At 40.0% G+C, this 24805-nt stretch overlaps 1 protein-coding gene across 1 annotated transcript in view; it reads right to left on the bottom strand.

Moving 5' to 3' along the window:
- Nucleotides 1-24805, bottom strand: part of LOC148325692 (sodium channel protein type 2 subunit alpha-like) — a 44094-nt gene that overhangs the window by 6151 nt on the left and 13138 nt on the right. The window contains exons 9-27 of the mRNA XM_088312088.1: nucleotides 22128-22269; nucleotides 21584-21781; nucleotides 21322-21504; nucleotides 20861-21232; nucleotides 20658-20787; nucleotides 20307-20545; nucleotides 17410-17583; nucleotides 16942-17298; nucleotides 12772-13182; nucleotides 6716-6833; nucleotides 6411-6565; nucleotides 5855-6028; nucleotides 5433-5459; nucleotides 4154-4276; nucleotides 3230-3502; nucleotides 2340-2393; nucleotides 2112-2253; nucleotides 849-949; nucleotides 76-346 (exon numbers count right to left, since the gene is read on the bottom strand). Of these exons, the coding sequence (XP_088168214.1) occupies nucleotides 76-346; nucleotides 849-949; nucleotides 2112-2253; nucleotides 2340-2393; nucleotides 3230-3502; nucleotides 4154-4276; nucleotides 5433-5459; nucleotides 5855-6028; nucleotides 6411-6565; nucleotides 6716-6833; nucleotides 12772-13182; nucleotides 16942-17298; nucleotides 17410-17583; nucleotides 20307-20545; nucleotides 20658-20787; nucleotides 20861-21232; nucleotides 21322-21504; nucleotides 21584-21781; nucleotides 22128-22269 (3644 nt within the window). The remainder of the gene's footprint in view (nucleotides 1-75; nucleotides 347-848; nucleotides 950-2111; nucleotides 2254-2339; nucleotides 2394-3229; nucleotides 3503-4153; nucleotides 4277-5432; nucleotides 5460-5854; nucleotides 6029-6410; nucleotides 6566-6715; nucleotides 6834-12771; nucleotides 13183-16941; nucleotides 17299-17409; nucleotides 17584-20306; nucleotides 20546-20657; nucleotides 20788-20860; nucleotides 21233-21321; nucleotides 21505-21583; nucleotides 21782-22127; nucleotides 22270-24805) is intronic.

The raw sequence follows: 24805 nt of genomic DNA, 5'->3' as shown, positions 1-24805 counted from the left end.
GAGAGGAAGACATACAGAATTGTTTGTCTCAGAGCACTTAATCATATTCATGTAAATGATCACATCCTTACTTACCCACAATGGAGAGTATAATCACCACAAAATCAAAGATGTTCCATGCGACTGTAAAGAAATAACAACGGAGGGCAAAGATCTTGATCAGGCATTCTGTCGTAAAGATCACGATGAAGACCAAATTAATCTTGTTGAGAATGGACTCCATGCGGTCTGACTGCTCGTCTGTCTCCACCATCATAGTTAGCATGTTGACAATGATCAGCATCATGATCATGATGTCAAAGGCTTGCTCGGACACAAGATCGAAGAAGAAGGCTTGGAGAATATTCTGAGATGCAGAAAGACAAACTCGATCAGTAACTTATCAACAGTCCTGACATAGATAAAGATAACGGGACCCATTTTTGTGCTAAGCGAAGACTAAATTAAAGTGCAGTCCAATCATGCACTTGGGTGGAATTTTCTTTCTTTGGCATTGTCGTAGATGGGGGCAGTCAAAAATGGGTGTTTGCGCAGTTGTGGGAGTCAACACAGACGACTTGATTTACGACCAAACAAAGTGGCTCCGCACAGTCCCTACAACTTCAGTGCAGGAAAGGCACGGCAAAAAAAAAAAAAAAAAAACTCTCGCTATGTTGTAGCGATAGCCTTCATCCTGTTAGTGTCAAAACCGACCTTTATTATCTTCTAATAGTTTTTGATGCAGTTCTTGTATTGATGTCAATATATTAGGCAATAAGTGTAGAGACACTCAAGAACGAAGGATAAAACTCTCCACACAAATAAATATCAATCGTGTTATGGCATGAAGAATGATGGTTTTACTTTACCGTAGGTCTTGGTATTGGCTTTTGTGGCTTCTTACTTCCTAATTTCTTCATAGCATTGTAGTATTTCTTCTGTTCCTCAGTCATAAAAATATCCTGTCCACCTAAGTATAATCAAAGATACCACCGGATATTATTTTTCAAAGAGCGCAACATTGAAAATATCAAAAGTTCTACGCAGTGGAACCTCAACATTGTTAGTAACCAGCTCAGCGGTACAAATGCTTTTTTTTCTTCTTTTTGTAACACAGATGGATACCAGTTAGAGTGATGACGGCCCACAAAACGTAATCTTATAGTGATGTGAAGTGACCAAATTAATCAAAAAGAGACAAATGCACGATGCAAGAGATGTTTTTTTTTTTTTTTATGCAAGGCAACTTTCATCCTCCACATTTGTCATGCATCATCAAAGATGAACTGTGAGTACACGTTTGATTGTTGTCTCACAGCATTTATTTTTTCTTCATTTTCTTTTTACACTTGTAGCAAGGTTAAGAATGATAAAATCTTGTAAAACGGCCAAAAATATTACATATATTTTTTAATGGAAAGAAAAATATAAACTAATTGGAGGTGAGTTGTGTCAGTGTTAAAGGTTCCACTTTAGAATACTTAACGATGCAGTTCACTTCATTTAACAGCAAAGCGCTGTATGGTAGAAAGAAAAAGCAAGTGAGCAATTTGCAGTCACCCAAATTTATGCATGCATTGGTTGTAAATGTCATCTGATCTTCCATTTGGTCAGTTACAATATATGAAAACAGTCTGCTTAAACTAACACAACACAAACAATAATTAGTTTACATGTTGTAAACATCACAGTGCAGGTTGGAAAAATTATGCGAAGCTTTGGAATGAATCAGGGATTGAGCCTACTTTGGCAGCAAGACCCTCGACCAAATGTTTCCTGAAGCGGCAGCTCAGAATTTTAGACCTTCTCTTTACAAAAACTTTCTTATATAATATTCGTGTGATGTTGAAGAAGGCGTCTGTTCTTCTATTGAAGCCATTCAGTTGTTGATTTACTTCTGCCCTTTTAAATTTTACATACTTTGTCCAAAGAGAACATGAAAAACATGTGTGGTATCACTCTAATCCTACTTTGTTTTTCAATTATTGTGATTTAGAAGATCCGATTATATTTTGTGACTAATTTATGCAGAAATCCAGGTGCATTCTTTCAAAACGGTTCACTTTCTTTTTCTGGCAACTGCAAGTTTTGTGCAAACTGTTTTTTAAATCACGTATGAGTCACAGCAATACTCATCTTTCTTTTCTGCTGATTGAAATTGTCAATAATGACGCCAATGAAGAGGTTGAGGGTGAAGAAGGAACCGAAAATGATGAAGACAACAAAGTAGAGGTACATGTAGAGGTTGATTTCTCTGATGGGTTGCTCCTCCACCTGAAAAACAAAAGTGCTTCGAGTCAGATGCTTCCTGTTGGGTTTGTGACTTACTTAGTCTGTCAAGAGTACAGTGTCACACTTACTCCTCTTGAATCAACGGCTGCATGCATTATTTCCATCCAACCTTTAAATGTCGCCTGTAATGCCACAATACACAACATTAATGTCTGGACAAAATCTTGTGGTCATTGGTATATTTAATGAAAAATATAAGTTCGGAATAATACAGATAATCAGCTAATAATTGATTAGGTCAGCATGTTAGGTTAATTGAAGATTGTAAAATGTCCGAATATATGTTAAGGGTTTGTCAACAGCAGGCGTGGGCAAACTACGGCCACATGCGGCCCGTTAAACGTTTTAATCCGGCCCGCCAAACTTGAAAAGAATTAGATGAATAAACCTTGCTAATGTTTTATTTTCTAAATACTGTGGTGTGTCAAAGACATACATTTTGTTGTAATGCTTTTGTTCACTTTCATTTCAAATTAAATGGATTTTTTTCTCAGATGAGGTGAGGTTACCAAAACACTCCATCCATCTTCTCCTGGTTCGGCCCCGCTGTCAAATTTTAGAACCCATTGTGGCCCGCCAATCAAAAAGTTTGCCCATCCCTGGTCTACAGTATATACACCACTTCAGGCTGTGCCCTACACTTCCTCAAAAGTGCTTTGTTTACAGCCCCAGCTGTTGTGAAATGTGCTATATAAATAATGTTGCATTGTATTGTATAACGTTTGTTGGGATAGGCTTGAGCTCACTTGCAATCCTAAAGAATATATAACAATCTATATTCCGCTGTCTTGGACTGTTCTCGAGTTTACATTCAGCTATATCTCAGTATCTTATTAACCATGACATCAACCAAACAGGAACACATCCCTTGCAAAATATTCATGCACCTCAGAAGACATGGTTCAATTATACAAATGTGTTCAGGACAACCAGAAATTGTGCTGTACAAGAAACCTACCACTTGTAGAAGGGAAAGGTAGCCCAGTCCCACATTGTCAAAGTTGACCTTCACTTTGGTCCAGTAGTACTGAGTGTCATTCATGGCCAGGCAGTCGGATTTATTGTTGACGACTACGAAACTGTGGATGAAGCCCGTTCTGTTCACACACTTTCCAAACTTGCCCGCAAACAGGTTGACTCCCATGATGCTGAAGATGAGCCAAAAGATGAGGCACACTAGCAGCACATTCATGATGGAGGGGATGGCTCCAATAAGAGCATTCACTACCACCTGGTGAGCAACAAAAAGATGACAATGTAATATAAACCAGAACAGCTGTATTCATTTGTGGTCATTACGGTAATAGAAGCCACATACACACAGTAGAAAATGCTGCCTCTGATTCTATTTTCTTTATTATTTCAGTTAATTTCAGCAAGATGCAAAATCGCCGGTCAAACGTGTTCTATACTGTTCGACGTACTTTGAAAAATGTCTTACTCTGTATCCTTTGTTTAAGAGGTTAATGTCAAATAGAGCTTGTTAAACTCGTAATTTTACAACATATAATAGTGATGAGTTTTTTTAATTAAAGGATGTGTCACTCTTATCAAGTACAGAAAAAATCGTATTAGTCAAGAATGAACAAATACTTTAAATATTGCACATAGCAAGGAATAAAAATAGCACACACTACCACTTCAATGAAACAAGAGGGAAAGTGATGAGGAATTTCCATTTCACCTTAAAAGTGTGCAATTTGGCATTTATCCAAGTTAGGATTGTTTGACATAATCCAGAGGGCCATTGTAGCATTTCATAATTTTTTTTTTTTTATTGGCACATGAAGATTTCTGCAAATATATTTGTTTTGTGCAAATGCTGCTGTGGCCTATTACATGGTATAGATAAACCATGAATCTGTCTCGTTTTTGTTCTCACCCGCATGCCCTCAAATCTGGATAGAGCTCTGAGAGGCCGCAAAGCCCGGAGGGTCCTCAGGGATTTGATCGCAGCAAAGTCGGAATAACCAAGTGAGTTTGCCACCAGGCTGATCAGGGAAACCTACAATAGGAAGTGAAATATATTTGGGCTGGGAATCTTACAAGATGCAAATGTGAACAAAAAGGTAGCCAAGCCCTTGCATGTGAAGCAAGAAAAAAAAAAAGACTAGTCTCTCAAAAGATCTCAGTTAGGGGGAAAATGACAAGAAGAATCATCTGGAGTTTCTGTGATTTTAGAACATTCCATAGTTAAGAAAGCACACAATAAATAATTTGTGAGGTTTCGATTTGATTTGGTTGTTGCGTCATCTTTTAGAACATTTGGACTTCCACTCTATTCTACATCCAAAAACAGACAAAACAAAATGACATTTCGCTGTTGAATGACCCTTGGGTGATTGCTATAAATGAAAATGGAAGGATGCCAATGAGACTGAAGATGACAAAACACAGACAAGTGTGCATGCATGGACACATTGTCCATGCATGCATACTCAACTATATATGCATATAATACATATATGGATATATATCAAATAGAGTGAGTTTTATAAAGAATGTTTAACAAATGAGCCAAATTTGTTCCCAATTTGAGCCAATGAGTTCTTCAAAACAATTTAGCACTCAGAAGGTCCCGGTGAAGTGAATTTCTTTATAAAAGTCTATTTACGGATGTGTTTGTCGAACATATCTAAAGAAGATACTGAAGGTAAATAGTCTAAAAAAGAACAAGGGTAATATTTGTTTGACTCCCAAATTCCGGCATAAAAACAATAAAATAGCAAAAATAGAAATCATCAAGGAAATACACTTTTTATCAAGTAAGAAAAAGTTGACTTTGTACAAATCAAACATGCTGAATGAACAGAAAAGCAGTTTAACACAAATTTAAAAAGTGCAATGTTCAATTTTCTAACATTAATGCTTACCAGGATGAAAAGGCAGCAAGTTTAGAATTGATCTTCTGTAGATAAACCTTACAGTATGTTGCACTGAAATTGTTTTGATACAAAAGCCAAAGTCCTGAAGTGGCATCAAATGATGAATTGAGGAAGAACTATTTTTTTTTTTTGCCCCATGAAAAATACCTTCTTGGAAACAGTGGCTTTTGACATCATAACAAACTGCAAAGTGAAAAAAAAAACACATTTATGATGCAGATGCCAGTTTCATTCCTAGAGCTCATACTCACCTGGGACCTGCTAACTACAACTTACCCTAACAATAGAGCGGTCTGTTGCAATCTGTGTAACAGTAGGTAAAATCAGAGGGAGTCAAGTCAGGCCACGGGCCGCATGCCTCGGGCAGTTTGGTCGATTTCAAAACTTTTATTAACTTAGACTTAATCCCACAATGTGTTCACTCCAATAGTCTCAAATTTACAGAATCTCATTTGGAGAAATGGTAAAATTCTAGGCGAAATTCTGCGTTGAGAGCAAAACTTGGAAACCATAGAAAACAGAAGCATTCTTTTAAAGCAATTTAAGTCAGAAAAATCCCTGGAAAGTAATAATAGTTACAAATCTGACAATCACCACTGTGTAAAAGCCTCAAAACATGCAAATCAGAATACAAACTCAGCCTGGGATGGGGTTTAACTTCAATTATATTGCATACATAGCAATGTTCGTTCACTTACATCCACAATGAGAAAGTCAAGCCAGCACCAGTAGTTGGTAAAATACTTCTTGAAGCCATAAGCAATCCATTTAAGAAACATCTCCAGTACGAAGATATAGGAGAAGACTTTGTCTGAATACTCCAACATCACTTTTATGACTTTTCTCTTCTCAATGTAGATGTCCTCGAATGCCTGGAGTCAAGAGACATCATGTGAGATACTGTCAACAGCAACAATGTTAGGTACATTGAACAAGAACATGAGCCAATACACAAGTCTACTATTCAACCTTGCAGCCTCTGACAATATCAATTAGTGTTTCGTTTTATTGCAGAATTTTTGATATCATGATTTTAGATGTAGGCCAAATACTCTGTCTGGTGAGTTAATGGAGATGTAGTGGGAAAAAAAGTTTCACTGACAATGCAGGACGATGTAATACCATGATTAAAAATTCACTTTCAAGGCGCACTTGAGGAAAAACTGGACTGTATGAGGCTAGGTCAAAGAACACTGTTGCTTAGTGGCTTGTTTCAATCTGGAATTTTTGGGTGGGAACTTTCAGATACTGTACCAGAGCTCCACTGCTGAGCAGAATCATGAAAATGATGAAAGTCTCAAACCAGCTGTGCTCCACAATCTGGTAGCAGGTCTTTCTCAGTCTCCACCATGCTTGGCCAAGACCTTGGCTGATATCAATATCACAACACTGGCAGTGCTTGACGCACACTGAGTGAAAAAGTGAAAGCATGAACAACACAGACTGTGAAAAACGCCATGACACAATCAATCAAATAAACATGAGAAAAGTTACACTGAATAGTGTAACAGTAGAGTTAAAAGTCTCAGATTGGAATGGACTTGAAGTTGTATACAAACTTTCTGGGAAGCATTCCTCTGGCTCCATGCACTCTTCAGCCAGCTCTGATAAATTGTCCAGTTCCTCACCAGGCTTCCTCAGATCAACCGTGCTGCCTTCTGAAAGGCTTATCGTATCCTGAAAGGTAGGAACCTGAAGGTTACCATTTTACGGCAAAACCCTGAATAAATACTACCAAACTATTCAGCTTTTTAGTCCAAACAAGTCATTATCATGTTTAAAAAAACATACCTGCACAATCAAATTTAATCTAATACAAGAGCTGTATTAAATGGGACATTCACAAAGATAAAAGTGTTCAGTTTTGATTTGCGAAGTTAATGTTTAAAGGGGACATATTGACATATGAATATTGAATTTCTAATTGCTTGCAAGCATATTTATTTGTCTCTGGAGTGCCTGCTTGCTCATCAAATGTCAAAGAAAACAACCTAGGAAATCCTTTATGTTTATAAATGCATCTGTGAGCGAGCCACTCGCCACTTCTGTCCCGCTGTTAGCTAAAAGTGGGGCTAATTTATTTAACTACAAAGTTTAACTACTGAATTTTTACACCTGTGATTGGCTAGGCTCCTAAAATCTGCCTTTGTTTGTCAGTGTTTGGTGAAATGAGGCAGTGTTGGCCTTCTTCATGCAATATTTATTTGTAATTTCGATGCAGAAGGTTGATCATTTTCTGCTCTGTAGGGAAGTTTCTGGGTCTCCAGTAAAATTGCCAAAAGTCAAATATTGTCCCCATTATTTATTTATTTATTTTTTGGGGGGGTAAACTGTCACCCAATGGGATAGAAAACCAAAGTACTTTGCATCTGTATGAGATACAAAACGTCCTCCAAAACGCTGTGGGTTGAGTGATGCTGTAATTCTTTATCCCTTCTATAATTTGACTGTAGCATGTCAGAGACCAATTATTACAACACCTGGGAATTACATTAAATTGAGGCGAAAAACACATTAAATGTCTCCATGAAGTACAAGAAGCCAAAACAGTTCAAGATAATTTGATGCAGTAGTGTTTGCTGTCATTAAATGGTACAGATGTGATGAAAGAAGCTTCCACATGTTTGCACACAACTGCCTGACAGTTAAGTAAGATATAATGCGCAAGTCATTATGTCTCTTCCCAAGGAGAGCAGCTGTGGGATTTTCCATCCACAGTCAAGCATTACAGCTAGTTCACCTACAAGCATGCCCTTTCAATCTCCTTTATACCTTAATACTCTTTTGATAAGATTTGACTTTGTTGTAAAAGCAAAGCATATTTAACCTAATTTGTGGGGCAGAAGGTCAGTCTCTATCCTATAAAAATGTTTGAAGTCATCATTCATATGATCTAGGGGCGAGATTCTAGGCAGCAGATTATAAATGGAATGCAATGACACATGCTGTATCTGCTTAAAAGGATTTTCCAATCTGTCCCTCTCGATTGAAATCTGATCAAATTAGGGTAGCATTTTGAATAACGTGAAAACACAATGGACTTGTTAGATTTTTTTTTTGTCTAATCCAGTGCTTCTCAATTATTTTCTGTAACGCCCTTCTAGCAAGAAGAAATCAATTTGCGCTCCCACCCCACCAGCCACGTTCCGCCGCAACTCTAAATAATAGCATTTTTGCTGCAAAACAAACCTACACTGTAGAATAAATACTCGCTGTGTACAATGGGCAAGGAACGCGCCACTGCCAACTACTGGAGTAGATGTGCAATTACACTTTATTGTAGTCGCGGAAAAAAGCATCTTCCCCAGGGTCACACCCGCCTCCCTCAGCATCGCACCGCACCCCCCTACGGGGCCTGCCCCTCTATTTGAAAAGCACTGGTGTAATCTTAGAGCTCATCATCAATGAGATACACTATGTACAGAAACACTAATAGTGTTGCATTTTCACAGGGAATTTGTCGTAGAATTAGATCTGACCCTTATTTAATGCATTACAATCGCCAAACAATTTGGTGGAATTAATATCAAACAAACAATTGTGTTTTGCTGTTTTTACTAGGCACACCATGTAAACATTCAAAGCGGAGGGTGAAAAATGTATGCGTCAACATCCGGGCTAATGACTTCTTCAAGAGTCACAGTTAGCACAGTCGATGTGACAGCATCCCTCTTTTCCTCTCCATTCTCCAGATATAACCACTCAAACCATGGATAACCAAACCTTTACATTAGTGTAACGGTTGTATTAAGTATAAATTGATTAGTCATGCCTTAAGAGTGAAACACTCAGCTGCTAAGTTCGACGCAACAGAGCTAACCCGACGGAAATGATGCCAGCTAGCGCTGTGTGCGTGTTTGTTATTAAAACCTCACTCTTCTAAGCCTTCAAAGCCACTGACGTCGTGGCCTCTGCTCCTAAGCCGCTGACGCTGTGAAGGCACAGCTTCAAAGCTCAAGTAGGTGGGGCTGGGAATGCGGAGTCACCGCCACCGTTATACAAATACCGATCCTACACATCAAAACAACATTATAAAAACAATAGGGTTATATAGCGTTATCAGCATTTTATATAATACTACGTATAATGTCATAATATGATTACACAACACAACATTAGCACAGGATGGAGTCACAGGTGACTCACACAGCCAACTGTCAACAGGCATCCTAACACGACATATTCATTTTATTGTTAGGTAGAAACTGTGTTTCCCTACTTCAACACACCTGATTCAAATGATCAGTATCATACACATGATCTGATCATTTGCATCAAGTGTTTTGGAGAAGGGAGGCATATAAAACAGGCAGGACAGGGACCCCTTAAGGACCGGAGCTGGACATGAGTGGCCTAAATCATCCAACCATCCATCCATTATTTGACCCGCTTCTCCTCAAGAGGGTCATGGGCATGCTGGAGCCTATCCCAGCTATGTTCGGGCTGTAGGCGGGGTACACCCTGGACTGGTTGCCAATCGCAGGGCACACAAAGACGAACAACCATCCGCGCTCACAAATACACCAAGGTGCAATCCGGGGTGTCTAATCAACCTACCATGCATGTTTTTGGAAAGCAGGAGCTGGAATCTAACCCTGCTCATCTGAACTGTGAGGCCATTGTGCTAACCAGTGCCGCTAACCTAATTCAATCAAAAATTAATTTGAAAAAATTTTCCAAGACCGTTTAGTGTGGAGCTTATTGATACTTTTTCAGCTTAATTCAGCCCAGGCCAGTTTAGTACCGGGTATCCATCCCTACCCACACTGGTGTCATATGTATAGATTAAATACCATGACATCCCCTGCACACGTATACAGAGTGTTAAAGTCGCTGGAAAGAATCTTAAAAGTAGTTGTAAAAGCTTTAATGTTCATCTTTAATTAAGACAGCAAATGCTTCATGTTGGTTTAATCACATCAAAATAGCCGTCTCCACTTGTCGCGAGGCGTAATTTTCACCTGAGTACAATACCATGACCCAATCACAGAAGCCAGAAGGAGGCACATTTTATTAAACTTTTGCCAAACAAGCAAATAAAGCGCTAAACAGTCAGCATGGCTTTGGAGAAAAGGGACAGAAAAAGACAAGTTTCGCTGGATTGGTACGACAAATCAACCAATGAATTCGAAAAGAAAGGGCAGAATTAAAAAAAAGATTTACTAGAATCAGAGTTTGCCAATGTTATGATGGAAGAAGTCTCGTTTTCAATGGAGGAGCTGTACAAGCCTAAAACATGACATAATGATTCCATAAAGACATTAAAAACTATATTGTTGCATTTGCCCCATGAAATTGAATTAATTGATTTCCAATAGTATTATCTTCATTTTGGAGTGTTTTTCTTGGCAGCACCATTTCCAGTACATGAATGTGTGCGTTAGATTTAGTTTTTATTTCAAATCAGATTTCAGTTGTGTTGCCATGGCATAATGGCAGTCTAATCTACCCAGGGCCCTCAGAATCAGATAGCCGATATAATTGAAACTATATCAGGAACGGGACTGCCTGCTAGCTGGTACACTGATTGGTCAACAAGCAAAACATGTTGCGATTTGCACAAATTAATACATTGACTACTCAACAGCTCTGATGATTATGTAATTTTTCTGCTTTTGTCATATTATTAGATACATGTTTCTTCTGAAATGTCCCAGATAATGTTTGTGACACAGTTGCATGCAAGTTATATTGCATGTATGTTTGGAATCATGTCAGATCACTTCATTGTCAAAGGTTTAACCTTGCTCACTCTAACGTCAACTGCGGTAGGCTTCATATCAACACTCCCACCATGCGGTAGGTCTGCATGTATAATAATGGATGAAAGTATGGAAAGGGTTCAAGGTAAGCCATTGAGTCCCTTTTAAGTATTAACCCTGAAAACAAAACAATTTGATTGACCTCATTTTAGGTATAAATGTATCAACAGTATTCTCCAAACACAGCGATGTGTACAAATCTACTGCTATCTTGATTGCTTGAATGACCTTTTTAACAGCACTCAATTGGACAAAATAAAAAAGTAGTAGAACAGATACAGATAAGAGCTGGTGCGTGGACCAAGGAAGTAACATTTTCACAGTTCAGTGGAACTGAGTCACTAGCATTTGATTGATATTTCCTAATTAAGCAGACCCTTGGTCATTCCATACTTTTCACTGGCTGTAAATGACATCTCTGTCCTATATGTTGTGTACATTTTATATTGTACTAAACCAAAACAAATTGAAAACAAAAATCTGCATTTTCTCTATGGGACAATAGCCTCCATCATAATTCCTGTTGTCTGCTCTACAGATTAACAGATTATGCTTCCAGAGAGCATCCAACATGCTCATGCCCATCCCTACCCCTGTCTGGTTGTCAACCTGACCCTTTATTTCACTTCTGAATGACATTGGAACATGCAGTCGTGGCGTGGAGCGTCATAAAAGCAGCAGTGCATGGATGCAGTGATTCAAGATGTTTGTGTTGGGTTACTCTACATTTTCTTTTTAATATGATTTAGACATTCCTTATGGTTTCAGATCAGATTAGTTCTCATCGTAACCAAATTCTATACTTTGTTTTGATTCATGATCATTTTTTAAAAAAAATTTAATTTGGTTGTATCGTGGAACCTCAAGTTACGAACGATGAATTTTAAAAACTTTCCAATTTACTCACAAGATTTTTGTAGAAATTCCGCCACTTATTACGTACGTTTTGTTATGCAGCATGGATGAGTGCTGTGTTTCTCGCGCTATTTACTTAATTAGACCTCAGAAATGACAACCCCTCAAAAAAAACCACATAAAACGCAATGTGTCCTCCACAGGAGCATATAGAAAGCTGCCGTGTCTGCGGCGAGAAGTTCTGCTAACACACGCCCCTTCTAATCACAATCTCAAGATTGACCACCTAGATTTCTGATCAAAGTGACAAAACAGTTCAACCGTATGTATGATATATATTCACAGTATTTATTGTCTTGGAGCGTCTCTAAAATTGGGGTGGGGAATAACACATGTGCTGGAGCCCATCCCAGCTGCCTTTGGGAAGTAAGTGGGGTACAACCTCAACTGGTTGCCAGCCAATCGCAGGGCACACAAAGACAAACGACCATCCACAATCATAATCACATCTAAGGACAATTTAGAGTGTTCAATCAACCTACTAAGCCTGTCTTTGAAATGAGGGTGGAAACCGAAGTTTGGAGAAAACCCACGCAAAAACGGGGAGAACATGCAAACTCCACATAAGAAGGCCGGGGATGGAATCGAACGCTGCACCTTCGAACTGTGAGGCGGACGTACTAAACAGTCGACTACCAGGTCGCCCTTTATTTGACTCAGAAAAATAAATTACCAAGCAAATTGGTGTCAGATATTTGTCATTAAGATAACTTGTTATCATTTCAAATGTATACACAGCCACAGAAAAAGAAATTAAAGTACTAGTTTACATTTTTGCAGTGCCTTAAGGCCATAAATCAAACCTCAGAATGGTGAAGCATAAAATCACACCTTTACCTTTTTTTTTTTTTTACTGTTCATTTTGAATGTGTTTTGCCTCATTGTCAAAGCGGGGTTTATTGGGTATAAAACAAGAAAATAAATTGCTTCAAACTTACTTTTAGGTCTTCATCCTCTGATGACTCTGATATTTCCTCCTCCTCCATAAATTCCACATCAGATTCTCCAGGTGCGATTGGAACGATAACAGTCAGGTTTGGGTTCGTCATGTAACTGTCCTCTTCTGGTATGATGTATTTCTCTCCATAGCGTCCATAAATTCCACCATTGCTTTCGAGGTGATTGGAAACCATCTTAATGGCCTTACAGTTCTCTTTGGTTTTCTTTTTCCGTCTGCATTTCAAAGTGTGGTTGAAGAGGTGGACGATGCTTGTGGCAAGCCAAGAAAGACCAGAGTGGATGCGAGCGATGGCAATCTGGATGTTATTCAAATCACCATCCTCATCTGGAGCTGAGAGGTTGTCAGAGCTGAAAGAGCTGAGCAGCAAGGCGAGGAAAAGATTCAGAACCTGTTGACACACAAGTAATATGCACGTTTGGAAGCCTCAAGACTGAAGGAGATGAACTTTGCGACACATTATAGAGCCTGCTTGAACTGAGTTGTTTGATGTAATTTTATTTTATAATTGTAGTAACTGCTTTGGATTCTCTTCACCGGTCAATCACAGGGCACAATTCACACTTACAGTCTTCAATTCACATAACATGAATGTTTTTGGAGCGGTATACTTTTTCCCAGAGCTGGGCAGTCTGTCCCCGGGGCGGAACGCTTCCGCCCGGTTGGACGCCCTTTTTTGCTACGGGGGGGCCGGGGTGCAACAAATTTTTAAAAAATGGTTCTATTAACAAAGGCCGGAGGTTGATTTTAGTTTGGCCCACAAATCGGCCCTTTTTTTATGAATGAGGCGGGGGACTGACCGGCAAAAAATTGTCAAGTGACCAGTTCTGCCCTTTCCAGTCCATATATGTACTGTATCTAATCTAATGTTATAATTGTAATGACCTGCCGAGGTTGATTTAGATTTTAGTTTGGTATTTAGTTTCATGTTTTCCTCGTGTTGTTTTGTCTATGTCTGTCTCGTTAGGTCATTGGGTCCACCTGTGTCATCCCAATACCTTGTGTTAGTCAATCAGCTCCCATCCGACTGGTTGTGTCCGGGTGTTCCTCGTTGTCTCGCCAACTTGTCGATATTTAGTTCCCTTTCTTTCAGTCCTCGTTGCTTCATTGTCAATGTCAATTTTCATCTGCCATGTTGAGTCACTTTTCAGTTATTTTTGGTCCAAGTCCATATATGGCAGATGTTCAGGCCTCATACGCCATCATGCTGCCCCTGTACCATGCCATTCCATGATGTAACATCTGCTCAGATTGAACTGACCCATACAAGTTGCTATTAAAAATGGTAAAACAAATCACTTCAAGAAATTAGGCCCTATTTTAGTTATTTTATCCTACTCACATATCCTGTGTTCTAGCTACCTATTTTACAACTTATTATAACTTTAAATGTCTTACTCCAGAGAATGGTACAAGTCTTTGAGGCCAAGTCCAAGTGTTTATGCTCCAGACTCCATGTCACTGACCACCAGTTTTCAAAAGTCTAATAAAGTTTGAGGTCATTGTCTTTGCATCTGCAATTTGAACTCCGCACACATTGCGTCAAGTTTTTTGTCACGTTGCTGGATAGCCTTTAAAAGCAAACGCTATAATAAACGGAAGTTCAGCAGCAGCCTATTGCCCCGAGTTTGCCATGATGGTCGCATTTGTCTACCCTACGTCATTCTCATTTGGACGTTGCTTGGGTGCACAAAAAGGCAGGGAGAGAGTGGGACAATTTACGAGCACCTGAGCCACGCACACACACATAGAAATTTGGAGTAAGAAGAAAAAATTAGAGCAAGACACTCCATAGAGTCTTGTAATGTTAAAGAGTCCCAAAAGAGGGTCAGAGTCAAGTCTTAAGTCTTTAGTGGATGAGTCAAGTCTCAAAATATAGTAGCTCTTACTAGTCCGAGTTGCAAGTCCCCATCTCTGTCTAACTGGTTGTCTGATTTCCAATTATTACAAGATAAATATAATTTTAGTAGGATTTTTTATAATAGAGTAGTCATGCATTGTTTATTATTCAGTGACCATGCTTTATGGATGTCCACTCCTGCATTCAAAACTTCGATACATAAACTCTCATTACAGGATATTCTACACTATGACGCATATGGCTTCCAGTGCTTTCGGCTATTCTAAACTCAAGTTTCCTAGCATCCAATTTCCAAGTAATCTGTCTACAAGCTTAGAGAGCATCAGCAGGAAACACACGCTGCACTGTATGTACGTGTGCATGAGCACATATGAGATGTGCACAGTTGGTACACAAGGATCTTCTTTAGCCAGTCAGAGATGGGGAGTATGAGCAGTTGATTAGTGATAAATGATCTTTGACTTTATCGTCCCTTAAGCGCCCTGGATAATCTCCTGGGTAAACAGCTTCCTGATGATTCCCGTTTTTGTTCACTATGCAAGGCATACCGTAGTCATAAGGTGTGAGCCGTAACAAGGTAATCGAGTCACTAGTTCAGTCCTGTCGCTGAACACACAGAATGCGTGGCTCACAAGTATTTTAAAATCCTGAGGTTCAATTAGTGTAACTTTGCCATGCATTTGACAATAACGTTTTGGGAGGCAGAGCAGACAATTGTTGATTTACAGTATTCTAATGCAATATGGCCGACTATTTAAAATGCATTGCCTGCAGTTGGCTGGTAACCAATTCAGGGTGTACATGGCCTCTTGCCCAAAGTCAGCTGGGATAGGCTCCAGTTGACCCTAATGAGGATAAGCGGTACTGAAAATGGATGAATGGATTTAAAATATAGTACTTTCTATTTCTCAAATAGCATTCCCCTTATAAATTCATTTGGTGTTAAGTTTCTTTTATTATATAATAATTCTATCAAAGACAAATTGTAAACAATTTTTAAGCAAGCAAACAATTATCGCAATGCAGATTAATTTCAGATTATGGGATTAGAAATGGGGCAAATGGAGCTAGTAATGAGAGCGCAAACACAGCTCCGCCCTCAATCACTTGCCCAATTAAAAAAAAAAATCATATGACAGAATGGATCTAATGTAGTTGTGCGAATCCAGCCCAGATTTAATTGTGTTGTTCGAAATTAGAGGATGACAACAATTACATTTTGTGCAACCAGCATTGATTAATTTCTCACTCATTGATGAACAGCTGGAAAAGGCCCCAGCTCCTCGCGGCCCCAAAGAGAATAAAATCATATAGGACATAAATGGTTGGATGGATATAGTTCTTAAAAATGGTAGGTAGCAAAATATCAGGCCTCCACCTGGGCAGGACATAATGGTCGAGAGTCGTCCGCGGAACAATTTTCCATAAAATATATTCCATTGTGCGCGAATCTGCTGTAGAAGCTGAAATGAAAGCAAAAACACTGCGTGCCCTTGGCTGATCTTTGGTTGAGCATTTAGATCGCAATTTCATAAATAGGCCTTAATTCATTTACAGTGGCAAAAAAAAAAATCAGTTCTGTTGGATATGAGCCGCTGCGGTATTGAGTGTGTTTATGTTGTGACTACAATTTGCATGATGTGCAAATAATACACACAGCATTATAGTTATACAACTTAGAGAGGACAACAGATGGTTAATGTCATCCATAGTCTGTCAAACTATCCCACGTTTAAACCGAAGGAAAGCGGTCCACAATGTTCAGCTTTTCACTGACTACTTAGAAGTTCCCTTTCACTATATATATATATATATATACTATATTTCTTTTTTATATAAAAAAACATGTGTATATCTGTCTCTTCCATAACCCCATAATTCATAGCCCAATGATAGGTAAAGGTACTATTCTAATTTTAATAATTAGTTATGTGGCTAAGCAGTGTGAGCTATAGGTTCTTTTTTTAGGTGTTAAAAACATTTTTTTTTAATATTGAAAATTGTTCTCTTAACAGATGGCATAGTAGCACTAGCATTTACATTCTTACGCTTTTTGGGGGGTTCACTTCAGAATCTCGGTTTCCTGTCACATTCCAAAAACATTCATGAAACTCTAAATTGGCAATTGTGAGTGTAAATGGCAGTCTATACGTATCAGTGCTGTGATTGACTAGTGAGCAGTTCTCTACCTCTGAGATCAACTCAGATAGACTCCAATTTCCATAACGTGATAAATGGAGGAACATGGATATGCTAATATTCAGAAAATGTCAAAGATTATCTACTTACCACCAAGTTTCCTATGACCATGACCAGCATGAAAACCAGGATACAGAGAGGTTGCCCAGCTACTTCCATACAATCCCACATAGTCTCAATCCACTCACCACACAGCACCCTGAACACAATCAGGAAGGAGTGAAAGAAGTCCTTCATGTGCCAGCGAGGAAGCTGACAGTCATGAGAGATCTTGCACACACAGTCCTGGTAGTTCTTGCCAAACAGCTGCATGCCCACTACAGCGAAGATGAAGACGATGATGGCCAACACCAGTGTCAGGTTTCCCAGAGCGCCGACTGAGTTGCCAATGATTTTTATAAGAGTATTGAGGGTGGGCCAAGACTTTGCCAGTTTGAAGACACGTAACTGATGTAGAGAACAAGGTGGAGAAAACGCGATGTTGGAAAAACCAATTTATCAATAATGTAAAATACAACCACAAACTATTAATGTTGAGGTACTCAAAAAAATTATTACCAGTCTGAAGGAGCGCAGAACAGATAGCCCCTCAACATTAGAGAGCCCCAGCTCCATCAGACTAAGGCAAACAATAATGCCATCAAAAATGTTCCAGCCCTGTTGGAAGTAATAATAAGGGTCCGTGGCGATCAGCTTCAAGACCATCTCTGCAGTGAAGATCCCTGTGAACACCTGACGACACAAATAAAAATAGCAGATTAAAGGAACGCAATATTGATTTTGGCATTGTGTGCTTTTAATTGAGATTTCAATTGAGCCTGTACCTTGAACAGCTCTGGCAATGGACCAATGAAATTGCACTCATAATCGACTGCATTAGGCCCATTGGGGTGAATGGAGTACATGCAGAAGATTGTTGTCTTATTTGGAGGGGTAGCTTGTTCTAGTTTAACGGTTGCTACTGTAAAAGCTCATCTGTCTAATGTGGAAAGGAGTTGTTAAGTTATTCGCTTTTGCGCGGTTAACTCGCTGCCAATAACATCAACTGCTGGTAAGTGCTCCGCGTTCACTCTTGCTCTTTCCTAATTCCCGTTTCATATATTTCGGTCAGTGCTCCTTTCCGCAGCGGCTCCGTCCACCTACGCGTCTTTTGTTTGCTCAGTTTAGTTAATTACTTTCTAGACCAGTGTTCGTTACCTATTGTGTTGTGCTGCTTTGGGATCCTTACGCACACCCATTGGCACAGATCTCCTTTAATTGTGACTATCACAATATTAGCTCTAACTGAAAAGTGTAAAGTAAAATGATTGATAGAGATGGAAATCTGTTGATTGGTGCTTGTTGTCTGATGGGTCGATGGAAATAATCCTTTGAGGAATTGATGAGTGAGGAAAGTGGGAGAGAAGAGTAGAAGAGTCACTGGAAGTAGCAGTGATTACTAAGGGGGGTGTTATATGGGCACTCAAGAGGATGAAACCTGAAAAGGCAGTTGATACCAATGACATACTTGTGGAGATATTGAAGCATCTTGGAGATGCATCATGAGAATTCTAGAGGCTGAGAAGATGCCGGCAGAATGGAGGAAACGTTTGCCCAATAAGAAGTTGTTGGAACAATAGAGTAATAAAATTAATGAGCCACATGGGCAAGAGTAATGGCGGCTAGACTCTGGACAGAAGTTAGTATTTGGGAACAACAGTATGGTTTCATGCCGCACTAACATTATTTGCTTTGAGCCTATTGATGGAAAGGTACAGAGAAGGTCAGAAGGGGCTGCATAGAATCTGTGTCGATGCAGAGAAAGTCTATGACAGAGTTTCCCAGAGAGGAACTGTGGCACTGCATGAGAAGGTCTGGAGTGACAGTGAAGTATGTTAGAATAGTACAGGACATGTATGAGAGCTGTAAGCCCGTGGTGGGCTGTGCAGTCGGTGTGACAGAGGAGTTTTAAGATGGAGGTGGGAGTGAAATGGGAATCAGACGAGATTAGACAGGAATCCTCATGTTCGCAGATGGATTTGCGATCTCCAGTGAAAGTAGGGAGTAGCTGTAGGAACATTTAGAAAAGGTGGAGGCATGAGGCAGAGGAGAAGAGTCAAGATTAGTTGAAGTAAGACAGAATTCATATGCATAAATGAGATGAGGCAATGGGAAGGAAGGAGTAAGACTGCAGAGAGAATATATAGTGAGGGTGAAGGACTTAGGAGGAAAGCGTCAGTTGTGCTTTGTGATACTAGAGCCTCTGCTCACATGAAGGGAAATGTTTATCAGGCAGTGGTGAAGGTGGCCATGATGTTTATCTTAATACTATACAACACATCTGTATTCATATAGCGCTTTCACAACAGGCCAGTGGCACTAACGAGACTACAGGAAGAAGAGCTGAAGGTGGCACAAATGAAGATGTTGAGGTTTCTCTCTGAGTGACAAGGTTGGTTACAATTAGAAAAGAACTCATCAATGGGACAGTTAAGTTTGTTTTGGAGACAAAGGTAGAGAGAGCAGACTTTGATGGTTTGGACACATGCAGAGGAGAGATAGTGAATAAATTGGAAGAGGGATGATGAAGATGGAGCTGCCAGGAAAGAGAGCTAGAGGAAAACCTAAGAGAAGGTTGCTAGATATAGTGAGGGAAGACATGAGGGAAGTTGTTCTGAAAGTGCAGGATACAGAAGATGGACTTAGATGGAAAATGATGACGGGCAGAAAAGAAGTTTCTGCACGATAAAGAACTTTTATAACATTTATTTGCTGGATCTTTTCGTTGCTAACAGAAGTAATGCGTAAACAGCACACATATGCCCCATGCAGGTTGGTTGGTTGTTTTTTGTGCTCACCAAGACAGGGCGCATGGACGACAGTGCTCTCTGAAATCTGTCTAACATTAGAGCAACCCAAGTTGAACATTTTTCAACTGGAGGTGCAGCACTTCGACAGCAAATGGTGTCTCTTGTGTGTCGCAGTATCACGCGACATGCCTTTCTGTCATTACGCCATCGCAGCAAATGCATAATGAACGGGTTAGAGAATGACATGCAGCGTCCTCTAAGTGCAGTGTGAAAAGGCCTTCAGAAAATATGAGTACATCCATAAACGATGCAATGAAAGGCGCGATGAAAGTACATAGGCATGGCTCTATTTTTGTCTAAAAGGCTGAGCTCAAAATAAATGAAGGTGGAATTTTTAGCAAGACACTTCATGTCACAGTGTAAATGTCCCCCTGCAATGTTCAACCTTAACTTTGTTGTCCTTGCTAGCCATATTCCAGAGTTTACTGTTTGGACTTTAAAGGATAATATGTTATTTATCCAATTGCTTGATCAAAGGAACACTATCCCACCACATCCTTAAAACTGCCATTATCAGTGCAACCTGACGGCTAAATTATCACCAAATGTCATTATTTCCTTCTAGATGGTTTGTTGGAACAGTTTGAATGAAAAAAAAACCCTTACCAAATTTCCTACGGAGAGCATGGTATTGAACTCCTCAGTCATGGGGTAGTGTTCCAGGGCCATGAAGAGGGTGTTCAACACAATACATATGGTGATGCCAAGGTCGAGGAAAGGATCCATCACCATCAACTTCACCCACTCCTTCAGTTTCAGCCACCAGCTGCAGCAGTCCCATATCAGGTACCTCTTGGCAAAGGTGTACCAACAGGGGTGGCACTTTTGTCTGGACTCCTCCAGCTCTGCAAAGACAGACCAACGTCTACTGTGAGAAATTGTCATTGCGATACTACGTTTCCAACGGCCAACATGGTGATCCTTGAGTGAATGATGGGAGGCTTTGTCAAAACTAACCATCCATGGCATCACTGAAGAAGCTGACAGAGCTTAGTCCTCTTTTTCTGTGCACAGGAGGATGCTCCGTCACTGTTGGGGATGGCTGAAGGAGAGGCCTTTGGACATTATCGCCTTCATTGGTGGGCTTCTGCGAGACAGATATTATTATAAAAAAGCTAATATTTTTAAATATTAGTGATGAATAAACATTTGACGCTCACTGTGTCCTCCTTGATCCTCTCCATGCTATAAGCAGGAAGGGAGCTAAGGTTGTGCGGACCCGCTGTAGTGACGCCATTGTGGTCTAATGACACGGTGAGCCGTCCGTTTACTGTGAGACTCGGGGTGAAGACTTGAGAGCAGTGGCTCCTCACACTGCCCGCCCTCCTCTTCCAGTGTGTTGCAGTTGAACTGGTGCGGCTTCTGAAAGCATCGCCATGGATGCTATACTCATCATCCCCGAAGTCAGCCTCTGAGTTGTTGCGCACCCTAAATGAGCTAAAGATGCTGTTCTGGCTTCCTCTTCTTGTGCTGAGTGGGTGAGAGGAGAGTGTGGCCAGAAGGGGGTGGGCTGGCAGGGGGGACAAAGGAGGCTATAGAGACAAATACATTTGTTGTAATTAGGGATGATCATCTGGAATTCTGCTCAGAATTTGCTGCACTGGTTTGTTGCGTGAGGTACCTTTGGCTCATCTAGCGGATCAAGCTTGTCTTCAGCTTCTACTGCAGTCTCTTCGGATAATGTTCTGTGAGATCGCCTTCTCTTAGTGCTGCATCGCCTCATACTTCCTATCTTTGCAACGAATGGCGACAACTCCGGCGACAAGATGGAGTCGGTCTCCAGGGCTTGCCTTTTTGCTGCCAGCTTCACACAGAGAGTAATTATGTTAAATGGTAACTGCCGGTAAATGCAAATCCTCTACAACTGTTTGCACAGAACATACTCTTTGCTCCCGACGGAGATGCTCCATGGCCATTTGAAACTCCCTCTCCTTCTGCCAGGCCTCAGCAATGGTTGCCTGATTCTGCTCCTCATAGGCCATGGCAACTACAGCCAGGATCAAATTTACCAAGTAGAAAGAGCCCAGGAAAATAACTAGTACAAAAAACACCATGTAGGTCTTTCCTGCTGAGCGCAGAGTCTTGAAGATGGAAAAACACAAATATATTAGGATCAAATGATCAGGTCTGACCTTTTTTTTATATCATTTGTAACAATAATGTTATCCTGATAAAGGTTTCCCAAATTTCTATACATATCATTAATGAACAAAACATTCAACAAGATCTGCAGGCTCATTATATGGTACGATTAAATTAGTTTGACAGAATATGCTTTCCAAATAGGCAGTGTTTGAAACATTGCATCGAGAGAATATCATAATCCATCATATCCACTGACAAAAGTGACTGGACTATTCTGGTTATTAATTTGGCTATGCCATTTCTAATTACAGAACAAGGATTAATTGAAAAGTGAGATTGAACCTGGTGAAATAGTTTTTCCCAGTAGTCTTGGGTCATGAGACGGAAAAGAGCCAGAAAAGCCCAGCCAAAAGTGTCAAAGCTGGTGTAGCCATAGTTTGGATTTCTTCCAACCTTTAGGCAGTCAAATCCTTCTGGACACTTCCTGTAATGGTAAGTGTACATTATTAAAGGACAGTCTGGATCAGCAAAGGCAGTACACAATTAAATCAAATGCATCTGGCATAGATCTAGCTGTGATAGCGTGTGTGCCGCTGCAACAGCGTTAAAAACATCTCGAGTATCAACATTTAGCCTTGTGGCCTTTGACTCGGCAGCGGAGAGAAGCGGGTGACTCAGTAAGTCTATATCACTGCTATCATCACCATTATTTCTACTGAGAAGGGCACTTGAAATCCATCCCACTCTGTTGCACTAAAATGCACCACAGCAAAAGAGATTATGGGCCAAGCCAGATGGATATCTAACAGAGGTTCAAACATTTTTCAGTTCGTTGCCTCCATTTCTGATCCTCATTGTCAGCACCGTGGCATTACAGCAAATATTTAGGTCTGGCAGCGGCGGACAAGCCGGGCTGTCATGTCAATCTGAGTGCAGAATAATTTCATAATGACTGTGAAACAGCTGTGCACAGAGTGCTGCTGTGAGAACAGCTGGAAATCTCACCAACAACCTGCCGGCTGGGCAGGGATACTCACTAATATGCAGGAGTGAGGACAGAAGAGGCTTCATCATCAACATCATCATCATCAAATATCTACAGTACCTTTGCTTCAACGTTCATTATGTGAAGCACAAATGAGCTAACCTTTGATCCAACGTGACAAATTCAACACAACCACAAAGTCCACTGCTTACATTTCCCCTCAAAATGTTTCGTTAGTATCGCTCAAGATAATTAGGAAACCCCAGAGTAAACCTGCCGTCAAATGGTTTCATAACTTGAATTAAACCTTCGGTCTTGATTGGCATAATCAGAGAAGTATTCATTTAAACAATATTTATTAGTAGTATAAGTGCTGTTTTTAATAAATTACACCTCAAATGTAGATAAGAAGGTAAGCAATTGAAACACCTTTGAATAGTCATTATATGGACCGGGTTTCTGCACTGAAAGTTTATATATATCTGTCATTTGTAATTTGCCATTTGTTTTTTTTTTTTTAAAGGGACAGTGCGTGAATGAACATTAATTGCAATATTTTTATCATTGCAGCATTTTTATTTATTTCCCTTCTGTGCCATGGACAGACTTCCCTCTGTACTGTGGACAGACCATCGAAGTGTTTCCCTACACTTGTATATGTTGAGGGATGTAAGTGTGTGTATAGATGGGGGCTTATGTATTCTTATGTGTATATACGTATAAACTGTGTATATTTGCATAGGTTTGCTTTTCCGAATGTTCGTTGCTAATGGTATACATTAACAGCTACATTACGCGGCCGTCTCTGTGTGACCTATATCTTTGCTGCTGTAACACTGCAAATTTCCCCATTGTGGGACTAATAAAGGCCATCTCTATCTTTATCTCTCTCACACACACGCACACACACACACACACACACGCGGTTATATATTATTATTTGATATCAATTGAATGTATATTTTTGTGCACACTTGGGCCTTGTGGTGTCTCTACAAGCTTGGCTGCGTGTGTTTGTGTCATCATACCCTATCCAAAGCTTTAATTTGGAAATCTACTCAGGGATTACTTGTTGGAATACACTCAAAAGATTAAGCATCCTCTATGTTTTACGTCCTCCATCCTGACCTGCTTAATATCTTGTCTCCACAGCCAGCCTTACGAAGTTCCAGCCGAATCATAGAATAGCGGATGAGCATTTTGGTCATTACATATATTAGCTAAGGTGCAAAAAAAGAGAAGATGCTTTTACTATTTATTGTTTTTCTCAAAACTTGAATTCTATAGAAAACACATACAGTACGTGTATGTGTTGACTATTCTTACTTTCCCACAAAGCTAAAGAGACAAAAATGGAATCGCGGTAAAAGATTACAACCGCAACATGCCTGTCAGTGAACTTGTTCCAGAAAAGGCATAAGCACAATCAACAAGAACAGAACAGTCGTAACTTGTAGGTAAACTGTGGAGCAGCTGGATCGGTCTGATCTTACTGACCTAAAATGATGTTGTTTCCCCTTTAATGCCCTTAAGCGTATCTGCTTTTCCCTCTGAAATGAACACAAGTCACTGAGTCAGATTTTACTTCTTAGGAGATTAAGTCTCTGTGCTTTTTTGGAGGCTAGGTGAGTGTGGGGGTTGAGGGGGGGATTAAAGACAACAACTTTCAAGTCTGACTGATCCCCATGGAAACGTGGGAATAACCTCAGACGCTATGCCTCAGATAATAATTTAACTGTATTGTATTTTATTGCAGTGTATTGTATTAATTACTTGCTGTGTTATCTGCTTAAATTTTATTTTAAATACATTTCAAATTCTTATCTAATGACTTCGACTTGTGGACGCGTGGTGAGTGGGTTTCGGCGCTGATATGCGGCAATTTCAGCCAGGAATGGACATGCTGTTCGGGAATATTCCGAAGTTCCTGATGGCCACCATGCTCATGACATGGACAATCAAACCTGGCCTGACTGAGTGACAGATAATAATTGATAGAGCTTTAGAGACGGGGGTCCATTTAACCCTTGGAAAG

Source organism: Idiotropiscis lumnitzeri, chromosome 12 (assembly GCF_059441095.1).
Source record: "Idiotropiscis lumnitzeri isolate Australia: NSW breed Sydney's pygmy pipehorse chromosome 12, RoL_Ilum_1.0, whole genome shotgun sequence".
Lineage (NCBI taxonomy): Eukaryota > Metazoa > Chordata > Actinopteri > Syngnathiformes > Syngnathidae > Idiotropiscis > Idiotropiscis lumnitzeri.
Note: the sequence above shows the minus strand (reverse complement) of the source record. Positions and strands in the feature narration are given on the sequence as shown.